Genomic DNA, 11,504 nt, shown 5'->3' on the forward strand with positions numbered 1-11,504 from the left:
AAAATTGTGGGGTCCCCAGATGCAACAATTCCTGAAAAAATGTAAATCATTATTATATTATTTTAAAAAATTCACTGAAACATAGACATCTCTCAAAGTCTGTTTATGCTTGAGGCACCCCAGCATAAAGATCATTCACCCAATGTTATTTTGAAGAGGAATTTAACATAGGGCGCACTGAATAAAATCAAATTTAAAAGCTAGTGTTCATTTAAAGTAATTTAGGTTTTAATATGACTAGGTGTTTCAAGTCGTTACCATGTTGAGAAAAATTCAAATACCAAATCAAATTTACTTTCCTTGGATATTTACAATATTTTGAAAATGGAATGAAACTGTGCCGTTGCACTGCCTCCTTTCTGATTTGGTTATTCAGCAGCACAGCACAGTCACTCCTCTTCTGAATAGATCTGCTGCTTGAAATCCTTAAGCAAGTGGAATAAAACATAAAAACTTCTACAACAAGTGGTGTGCCCTGTTAAAACCAGCTGAGGTTGATCCAACATCGCTATATTCCCGTGGAGAAAAAAAGCTTGGTATGAAAGCCACACAGGTAGTTTTAACTGTCCAAAGCTGTGGAGCTCTGATAACTGGGCCATCTCCTGGTGGGAGTCCTCATGGCACAATATTCAGATGAAAAAGGCAAAAAGAAAAACACATTTTCTTATTTTAAATCCGTAACCAATAATTATTTATTAAAGAAAACACAATATCTCTTTCAAATTGGTGTGTGCCAATTTCAGTCTAATTTCCAGTCCGACCTGAACAAACTCAAAATGTCCTACTGACTATTTTGAATGACACTTTCAAGAAATTCATTACTTCCCTTTATGCTAACAATTCAGAAAGGAGCAGCCACTTTTCTAAACTGCTGTCACAAATTCTTCCCGCATACAGAAAACTCCAGGTTTTTGCAGGACACAATGAATTTAAAGGGAACAATGTTATAAAATATCCTCTAGTGCCAAAACTCAGCATATACAAAAATAATTTCTGCAAATATGATGTCAACGTTGATGGAAGATGTCCCCCTCTCTGTATAATATATCCTTGCAGGTGAGTCGTAGTGTGTTCTTACCTGTGTGCTCAGCTGCTGGGCGGTCATGACCGGGACCCCCTGAGGGAGGCTGACAGTCAGAGGAGCACAAGGAGGCTGGCTGTCACACACACGGGTCGGCTGTGAATTATTCAGTTTCTCTACACAGGCCATGGAATTGTGCTCCCATTCATATCAGCAGCTGGCCGACAGGACCCAGAAAGGTGAGAAGCGCCAGGGAGAGACTGACAATGGGTGCTGACAAATGCGTGATGGGGGAGGGTTGGGGGGAGCTGGGAACTGAAGTGCTCATCGCAGTCCAGGGTGGCTCACGCAGCCCTTGATGTAGTGAGGACCACCTGCACTCGAGGGGGCTCGGACTGAAACTGCTGTCCTGTTTTCACAGTAGGATCTGGGAGGTTTCTGAGGCCCCTAAAAGTATACCGAAGGAGTGCATAGAAAAGCCAGCACAGATTTTAATTAGGCAGTCAAATCCACAGCCCCCATCAATTCGTTGCACAGGCATCAACAGAGACCACCTGGATAAGACTAGACTTTTTGTTTTAAGTACAATGCAATTTTCAATAATAAAAAGAAAAGGAGGATCTTCTGTATTCTGAAACTGTGTAATGCACTCATTAGACAACATCTAGAACATAGCATAGAGTTCTGGCACATACAGTAATAAAAAAATAATAGATACCACAGAGAAACTTAAAGGACGATCAACAGGACTCTTTCCAGAACTGAAGGTCATGATTTACAAGAACAGTTTGAAGGAATTTTATCTGGTTAACCTTCAACAGCTGTCGCTTAGAGGATCCTGGAGAGATAAGTTCAATGACGTGCTTGGGCTGTGCATTTTAAAACCCACTGACTCCTGTGTGCAAAAGTGCCTCCTGTTCTTGGTCTTTAAATCACTCTCACCTCATTCACTTGTATCCTTATTACACTACCAAGCATAAATAAAGTAACCCAGTGGGTTTGGTGCATCTAGTATCTTGTGGGATTTTGACTGACTGTATCAAGGTCTCAAATAATTTTCTTAACAAATAGCCTAAATGATAATGTGTAGGGAACACCTGAAAGAAAACTGCTGTTGTCAAAGGTTTTGATTCATATCTAAAATGTATTATGAGTCTAATTAAAGACAAAATTCTTTGTTGCCTGTAATGTGTGAAGCTGTCACATCAGGACTGCACCTGATCTGTGCATCTGTAACCATCTCGTCAACACTCAGCTGTTCATCTCGTGATTAATCCCCTACTTGCTATAATTTCCATACACTGTGTTGTATTTTGACACCATTGCAGTGCAGTGGTGAGCATTGCCGTCTTCCATTATTGTGGCAATGAGTTCAGTTATGGACCTGGGGTGCTGCATGGAGTGTGTATGTTCTCCCTGCATTTGCATGGGTTCCTCTGGTTACTCCGATTCCCTCCCACACTCCAAATACATTGGCAGGCTAACTGGCTTCTGGAAACACTGGGCCCTGGTGCGAGTATGTGTGCCCCTATATTGGCATCCCATCCAGATGTAGAATGGCTCAGCAATATAGAACAGCTGCACTTTCAATTTTTATAGGTAAATAAGTGCTCTACTTGGAAAAAAGCCTGAGAGATCACCTAACATAATGATGACATATACAGTATAAATTTATATATATATATTGAATATAGCATTTCCAATTCTAAAACTTTCAATAAGCACTAACGAAATTCTCCAGACCAGAACTGAGCACTCCTGAGGTGAAGAATTTGATCAACCAGGGCAAGCTGCTGCTGTAAAATGAAAACCAGGAGGCATAGGGGATCTCCAGGAAGAGGATCAGGGAACCCTGCCCTACCTGCTCTGTAATATAACCTGCTCTTCCAGTAACAACTGATCAATACTGAATATAACACCAGTAATGATATTGCTGACCCTGCAACTGGGCCTCCTGCAGGAAACGGTGTTCTGCACTGTTACCCACCCCTCTAATGGTGTGTTCAACTTGGCCGCCTCTCCGGACCTCTTCCTGGAATCACGTTACTGCAGAACAAGAGCTGCCGAAGCCAATTGCGCGTAGTCAATTAGCGGACAAAGCGTCTCTCAATTATGCATGACGGAGAGCTTGGCCGTGCATGGATGATGACTGATCTCTCTTTTGTCCACCCTCTGCATAATTCAGCAGAGGGTTCTTATGCTGTCCACTGCTGTAGAAACTTCCATAAAGCTACCAAAACTGCTTAGAAAAGCTAAACCTTCACACAATTTACTTTTTCTTGTTTAGCTACATTTGTTTTACACCTTTGTCTTTTTATTCCGTCTCCAGAGATTTTTGATTGGTAGGTTAGTTTGCATCTACCCAGCAATTGAGTGGCATCCAAACCATGGTGTATGGATTCCTGCTTGCCCACACTGGATAGCACAGTAGGAAAATGGATGGAGGAACTGGATTGATTTAATCCCATCTAAAAATGTTGCTGAATGGTGGTCACACTCCTTGGGCAACAACTAGTGACACAATTATGCAATAAACATTTAATTTGCCTGTATAGGCAGCCAAACCTGAACATTACAGAGGGTTGCCACACTTGAGGATGAGGTGTATTGGCTACACCAGCAAAGACCAAATCTGAAACACTGTGGAAAGGGACACGATTCTCTACAAGAGAGTTTATTAGGATGATCACAGTTACACTCCTATTCCTAGCCGTCACTCATCAGGCAGTACACTGTAGAAGGTATCCTCCCCCATCCTGTGGTAGACAAACAGGTTCACATAAGGAGATCGGAATGGGGAACAACGCAGCCAGCCCGTAGTTTGCAGTAAAGCGGAGATGCAGATCTGCAACTGCATTCCCATGTGGTTGACCTCAGGAGCAGACATTACTTTTTCACTCCATCCAAGATCACTCAGTGGTATACACGTGCTTTCCATTTAAGGGAAAAGTTTCCTGGCATTGGGCGAGAAGAGATCCTAGACAAGAGCTAACAGATCACATCTTAACTAAAAAAAGACAGTAGCAAGGCTTGGCACCGTGGGCTGAAAATTAGACTGCACAGTTCTTCTCAAAGGCTTTTCAGAAGCTGTCTGTGCCCTTTCCTCAGGGAGCAAGAACAGCCCAAGAAACTAAATTTTACTGCATAAACCCTCCTCCTCCAAATCAGTCATAACTCCTGCATTGAAAACAGGCCCAGTTCACACACCCCATGTCTTAGACTGACATTATAAGAGATTACTACTTTTACTTCAGAAAAATCATCATACCAAACCTGCAGTGGTGATGGGGAATGTTTTAAAGAAATGGTCAAATAACAGGATATAGAAGGAGAGAGGCTATAATCTTACAAATGACAGGGCAGCTTCACTCTGGAGGAAAAAAAAAAAAAAAGTGAATAGACCAAAAACCAGCAGTTCCAGCCCCTGAGTGATGAAGAAGCAGGGCCTCCTCTGTGCAATACATCACCTGGTGCTCTTCCAGTTGTCAACGGAACTCAGAGCAAGGGATCGCAGCATCCAGAGGGTCTTCAGGACCTGTCGGCCATCCTTCTGCACAAAGCACTGGCCCACCCAGGAGCTGGTGGAGCCTGGAAAGCAGAGCAGCGAGGCAACTTTATCCCAGTTCACTCAAGATATAAAAGGGGCCCAGACAACAGCTCTCTTGATCACATTGCTATAGCTCTTATAAATTTGGACTGCCCATGACAGTGCAGAGAAGCTGTTAGAACTGACTATTGACAGGATCTTGTGAATCAAGATCTTGAGGGATACATGCTAAGTTCATTTAAGGGCATTCACCCACCCACCCCTCCCCCAAGCACACAACCAAATGTGTACTGCACTTTATTGATGAAATAGAGTGGGTCACCTATTTATGAAGCACTTGAGACAGATGAAATGTTCAACTTTTGCACAATTTTCAATCTCCATTTTGTATTATGCGTGTATGCATTTCTTCCCCAATGGTCTCCAATATGCCAACCGGCAGCTGAACACTTAACATCACTTCCACTCTGAAGTTCTGTACTTTCAATGACTAGCTTTTCCACGGCTTCCTGTATGGTTAGCCTGTATGACATGGCTAGATACCCACCTCCATCCCATGCCACAGAAAATGCAAAGGAAGGGCATGGCCCCCTATTCAGGATCCCCCGCACATTGCCCTGCCGCATACTGCCCGCTGCCCCCTTCACGGTCTCCACAGAGCTGGTGAGGAGCCCCCTCAGCTCGGAGTCCTCCACTGCGGACAGTTTCAGGACCGAGCCTAGGTCACTCACCCACACACCGGTCATATTGCACCCTGTGCCCTGCCAACAACCAGAGAGCCCCCAGTCACCCAACAGTATCCGTTCGGTCAGCTCCTGCACACTACAGACCGGGAGGTCTGGAGTCCTTCTCTGGGAAGAGAATAGATTGAAACGGACTAAAGTGGTTCATGCTCAAAATGAAGAGCAGCCCACATAAAAAGAGATGGCAAACGGGTCATCTTCCAACTATGAGAAGTTTTCCCTTCCCCTCCCCCCAACAAGGCCTTTGATAAAGTATTACATTAACTTACAAGGCAGATCTTCCATTGCATAACGAATGTATACAGTACATTTATAGTTAGATCCTGTAAACCTTTTGGGGATATCCAATTGCAGAATTCTCAATACTGTTCCCACCCAGCTAATCATAATGCAGTGTTGGCTACTTAAAGCAAAACGTAGAGCAGAAGAAGCACAGAAAAAACAGAAACAAGCCCGTCATAACTAATTTAGGGAGAAAGTTTAAATTACCAGCACCCAACACCAAGAAAGAACACGTCACATTAATTTAACGGAATAAAAAAAAATCCGAAATTGAAAATGATCAAGGACCGCTTTAGCCATCGAAGTGCACGTTTCTCTCGAATTAAGAGGATTATTAACACAAAAAGAAATGCCTACCGATAGTCCAAGAGTTCTTTTATTGTGAACCGACTAAATAACCAAATTTAAAGAAGTGAAACATGAACTCACCTCAACACACAGCGTCCACACAGAGAAGAAAAAGACTGGCAGCGCGGCGGATATCATTAGAGCCATTCCCACGGGATGTTTAACTTTAATGGGTCTCTGCGAAGACTTTCTCGGGAACTCTCACAGCGAGCACCTCCACGGCAAGCTATAAAGATCATAACCTACAAAAGTCAATAAACCCACCGCGCTCTCGCGAGTCTTTTAAATCAAATCCGTACAATTGAATGATTTCCCTTCATTATGCAGTGAATCAAGATAATTGAAGTTGCGAGCGGACAATGAATATTACCGCATTAGTGTCAACTGATGACAGGATTTCGCAGGATGTTGGAGGTTTACCTATAAAACATGGAAATATACAGTACTGCAGAAATACGTACAGTACCTTCTGACCCTGTCTTAAACTTACTGGAATCAATCAGCCTCATAAATGAGTTTTTATGAAACATATTAGAAATACCGTCATCACCTAGAAACGATTTAATCAGCTGCATGTATGATTTGAGGGCGCCACAGGGGCACTGGGTTCAATTCCAGACCTGGGGTGCTATCTGTGTGGTGCAGGGGCGTAGCCACCCTGATTGATCCTAGCCCTACCTAGTCTTGATTGCGTTACATGATTTGCTTTCTAATGTTACGTGTTTTGATTTTTTAATCGTATGTGATTTACTTTTGTGACCAATAAGAAAATTATGTAAATATTGTTGGGCGGTGCATGCGTAGCCGTAGCCTACTTGGCTATCATTGTTGTCAGACTCTCTTAGAGCTATCTAGCGCTAGGTTTTGGTTTATTAGCCAACATGGCAAAAAAATGCATATATCTACGTTTTTCAAAAAGCCGCCTGTAGATGACCAGACCAGTCCCGAAACAAATAAGACACATGAGATGCTACAGGCATCTTGGGCTTTAAAGAGTACAGCCTGGCTTCCCGAATACAACGTGCACGCGTTTGCTTGTAGCAGCTCGATACATGCTCGACTTGTAGGAGTTGAGCACGAAGAGATTCTAAAATTTCTCCTTTAAACAAATTACAAGTTTTGGAATGCGTGAATAACATTAAGATAATATTGACGGATAGATGGGAGTATGCATTTTACAGATAACTATTCAGATCGCCTCTAAATGCCTGCAGTATTTTTAATTGAACGACGTTTACAGAGCTAAAAATATAAAGTATGTATTTGACGCTTTTATTAGCAGACCATTCTTGCAATTAAAGGTACGATGAATTAACACTGTAATGTGACTATAACAATTCAGTGTTAAGTCTTGTGGGAAGTCACGAATTTCCAAATTAGGTGTCTTTTGGCATTAAAAACAGAATACTAATTTCGTGGGTTTCATACAAGTTTAAAAGCATCATGAAGGATCAAAGAAGATCTTCAGAACTTAATATTTTAATACCTTCGCAGTTTTTATTCTCATGGCGCCTCACTCGATATTACCCTTGGGGCGATGCATTTACTCCAGCCTCTGAAACCCATACGTGCGTGCACGTTCTTCTGGTATGTTATGCGCAAGTCCGCTGAATATTTAAGGCAAGGTAAAAGCTCCGTGAAGTTGGCAACCCTACAGACAGCACAAATGATTAAACCCACCTCATTCGTTAGTGCTACGTTTGTGCCGGTTTGTGCTGCTTTCGTTTCCGTGATATAGCACCTTGTTTTTTCGGGGTTGTGGCGTCACTCAGCTCCCCTACAATGTCGTAGGGAAACCAAACCGGTCTCATTCGTTTGTGCTAAATTTGCTGCTTCCGTTCCCGAGATATAGCGCCTTGGTTTTCCGGTGATTACATGACCATGCACGGTGACTTTGAAATCCAGTGACCCCGTCTGCCGAGTTCAAGCGCTCTGTTACAGTTTAGCTCGTACCTTTAACATTTTAAAGACGATCAATATCCATAAACATATGAGCCTCCTTAGATGTGAATAATACTGACATGACGCATGCCAACAAGTTAACCATCTATGACATAAAACTGTGGTTGTAATGTATGTAAAATCATCGTGATTATAAGATCTATGGTTTATATTTTGTAAGGCACGTTTTCCTTTTCTTTCCCTACCATGACACGCTGTTGCCAAACGCATAACTGTGGGATACTATTGCGACAAGACCTCCGCAGCATGTGGATATCTCGGCAGTGCATATCACGACTGGCGCCTGCTTCCATGCCACTCTGCCACCGTTGTCGTAACAAAGGTCTCCTATCAGGACATTATATACTCAGATAGGACGTGTCACGATATATGGACTTTGTGTCGCGAGATGGGGTCAGCATATCCAGTAAGGGTATGTCCTATCGCAACACATGGACTCAATGTCGCGACATGGGGCGGGTATTTTTTTCGGGGTATGTCATATCGCGATATGTGGGATTCATGTCGCGACATGGGCGTGACAGTTTTGTCATATCGCAATATACGGGCTCCATGTCACGACATGGGGGATGTGCGTTTGTCATATCGCGATATAGGACCTTTCATGTCGCGACATGGGGGCGGGGCATTTTTGCCAGGGTATGTCATATCGCGATATGCGGGCTTCATGTCGCGACATGGGCGCGGGGGGCGTTTCTCATATCGCGATATGCGGGCTTCATGTCGCGACATGGGGATGAGGCATTTTTGCCGGGGTATGTCATATCGCGATATGCGGGCTTCATGTCGCGACATGGGGGCGGGGCATTTTTGCCGGGTATGTCATATCGCGATATGCGGGCTTCATGTCGCGACATTGGCGCGGGGGGGGGGGGCGTTTGTCATATCGCGATATGTGGGCTTCATGTCGCGACATGAGGGTGGGGGTATTTTGTCGGGGTGTGTCATATCGCGATATATGGACTTTATGTCGCAACAGTGGTGCCATGACAGTGATGCGCCAGTCGCAATGAGTATCGCCATGTGATCGTGATGGTCCTATTGTGACATGCTATCGGAGTCGTGAACGCGCTGTGGGTGTCATGACATTCTTCGTCTGGTATTCAGTTTTAACCTCAGTGCGACTTCTCTTAGATTGATTAGTAATTGGAATCCAATGGATGTTTTACTGTATATCCAGCGTGCTCATACAGCACACACCGTTAACCGGGGCTACAATATTTGGACCAAGAAGAACATCCATCACCTGTGTGTCTACATGTTCTCGGAACTTCCGCTGTGATGCTTTACCCAATCAGGGTGTCGATTCTCACTCTTCACCCAATCGCGGCCCGAACTGTTCGGGGGTTTAGCCACTCACAGGTCTGAGAGCTGTTCAAGCTAGCAGCGCCAGGTGGATCGGCTTGTTAACAATTTACTGTCAATGAGAATCTATTTTTAAAATGCTTTACTTATTTGCAAAATAACTACATCGGCTTATTTTTTAACGTCTTTATTTATTCACAATGTCCAGTACTCTTCGAAATAAATACATTTTATTTGCAATATAACTGTCTCCGCTGCTTTCTGTAGTGAATACATGGTATTTGAACAATTTTAATCGTATATCTAAGGTAGGGGAAACACCTTCTGCTTTGTACTTCAAAAATGAATAGAAATGTTAAGTCTATGATCATTATATTATTATGCTAATGCTTTTTTAATTTTGTTTTTTTATTAAATTATATCGATCTGGGCTCTCGTGTTGTACCAGCGGTAATTTGGAAACTGGTGTCTCTTCACCAATGAAAGGAGTACACAATCAATACATTTTCGAGAACATGGTTAAAAATTAAAAGAAAACACCTAACACAGTAACTCCTCCCTAAATGTAAGACTGTTTATTCGTGTAAAGGCTGCAAAGTCTGGGGTCAACTGATCAAAAGATCAGAACTGAAAGATCTGGTGGTCGTGACTTTGCTGTTTTTTACGTCACAAGACGACGTAAGAAGGCGCTATATTGAAATATATTGAAACATCCACCACACCCCACCAGACAGACTCGGAAAACAAATTGCCCCCATTGTTTTCATCACAATCAGGAGTTCAAGTACCAAGTTTGTTAGTACCTGCAAACTTCCTTGTAGATAGTCACGTGATTACCCGAAAAAACAAGGCGCTATATCTCGGAAACGAAAGCAGCACAAACGCTGTCTATACGCCCATACTGTATAGACCATTTATATTTAATGTACAAGTACAGAGAACGCACACAACCTTTGTCTGCTTTCTTTCGGGTGCATCTGCCTCGAGTTAAGGTTTCATTCACACGGGGGCGGGAACTTTTTTACATTGCTCTAATCCCTAGCAAATGTACTGAACACACCGAGATACCAACATACACAAAAACGTCGGGCTGCGTTTTATCCGTATCGGAATAAGCAAAAGCACACACATGCACGCAGGAACTGCCTGCATCGTTACGGATCCTGGAAAGATTTGTGGAACGTGTGCGCTTTACGGAGGGAGGAATACAGATTTGCAGGGGACAATGAACTGGATACGACTCCGGGACAGGGGCTCCAGCACCCCGCGACCCTGAGTTTTTGGAATAATTGGTTAGGAAACAGATGAGTGATGTTATTGTCTTTTTTGCGAATAAGTCCAAAAGGGATTATGGAAGATAAACAAAGCTCCGTTTGTGGAGCCTTCTTCAGGTGTGAAGAAATACGGTTCTTTTTAAAGAATGCAGGTGGCCTTGCAGCCCAAGCATGCTTATGCAGCTACCAACTCGAATTTACACGCTATCATCATTTGTTGGTAACCGAGTTAATTTTTTTATCAAGCAAAATAATTGGCAGGGTTTATGAGGTTATTATCGGTTTACAGAAGTAGAAGTGTTTTATTCATGAAACGGGTGTTGGATAAACGACTCTAACGGCAGTTTAGGCATGGCGTTTGCCGTCACTGTTATCGAACTTGTACAAATGTGGGGAAACCAAGAATGAAATTCCAGTAAAAACAAGAACAATTGTGAGTGAAAAAGTACTGTATGTGACAGACATCGCTTCGTTCCCAAATCCTCGGGACACCTAAGTGGGCCGCACTGGGTGGAGACTAAGGGACTGTTACTCTTGAGAAAACCTCAGTGCTTGAGGACTAACACTACAAACTGCATTCACAGCCTTTGCGCCCGTTTACGTCCTCGCGAGAAATTGACTTCAAAATGTGTCGGAGATCCTGCAGAAACACTTGATAGGGTTGAGTTGATAAACTGTTAAAATGTTTTTCATGAAACTGCAGCGGAGTACTTTTTCTCAAAAGGGGTGGCAAACTAAACATGAAACATTTTGAAATGTATTGGAAACTTCAAGCAAAACATTATGAATGAAATGCTGTATATCAAGGAAGCCTGCTACTTGGTCAGTAGGTCCTGATGATTTCACCGTGAAAGCAGCCCCTTACTATAATCTACTCGTTTATGGTTTAGCCACTGCTTGAAACACCAAGTCTGTCACAGGCTGCAGCTCAACTAAAAACTGTACACAGGAGTAAAATAGTACTCTACAGGAGACATTCAATACAGTTCGGGTACTCAGACTGACGGAGAGAGAAACGGTTG

At 43.0% G+C, this 11,504-nt stretch overlaps 1 protein-coding gene across 1 annotated transcript; it reads right to left on the minus strand.

Annotated features, from left to right (window-relative positions):
• Positions 1–3,734: 3,734 nt before the first annotated feature.
• On the minus strand, positions 3,735–6,516 carry LOC148823998 (avidin-related protein 1-like). The gene is made up of 5 exons (XM_088927820.1): positions 6,483–6,516; positions 6,312–6,361; positions 5,116–5,329; positions 4,489–4,609; positions 3,735–3,777 (listed from the first exon to the last, which is right to left on the minus strand). Exons 1-5 carry the CDS (start codon positions 6,514–6,516, stop codon positions 3,735–3,737), a joined length of 462 nt encoding a protein of 153 aa, XP_088783946.1.
• Between the last annotated feature and the right edge of the window lie 4,988 nt (positions 6,517–11,504).

Source organism: Atractosteus spatula, chromosome 11, assembly GCF_055471065.1.
Source record: "Atractosteus spatula isolate fAtrSpa1 chromosome 11, fAtrSpa1.hap1, whole genome shotgun sequence".
Taxonomy (NCBI): Eukaryota; Metazoa; Chordata; class Actinopteri; order Semionotiformes; family Lepisosteidae; genus Atractosteus; species Atractosteus spatula.

Coding starts and splice junctions, on each gene's coding strand:
- LOC148823998 (XM_088927820.1), bottom strand. CDS start 6,516: ATGCAGCTGATTAAATCGTTTCTAGGTGATGACG. Junction 5,330..6,311: donor CATCAGTTGACACTAATGCG/GTAATATTCATT, acceptor GGTTGTTGGCAG/GGCACAGGGTGCAATATGAC. Junction 4,610..5,115: donor TTCTGTGGCATGGGATGGAG/GTGGGTATCTAG, acceptor TCTGCTTTCCAG/GCTCCACCAGCTCCTGGGTG.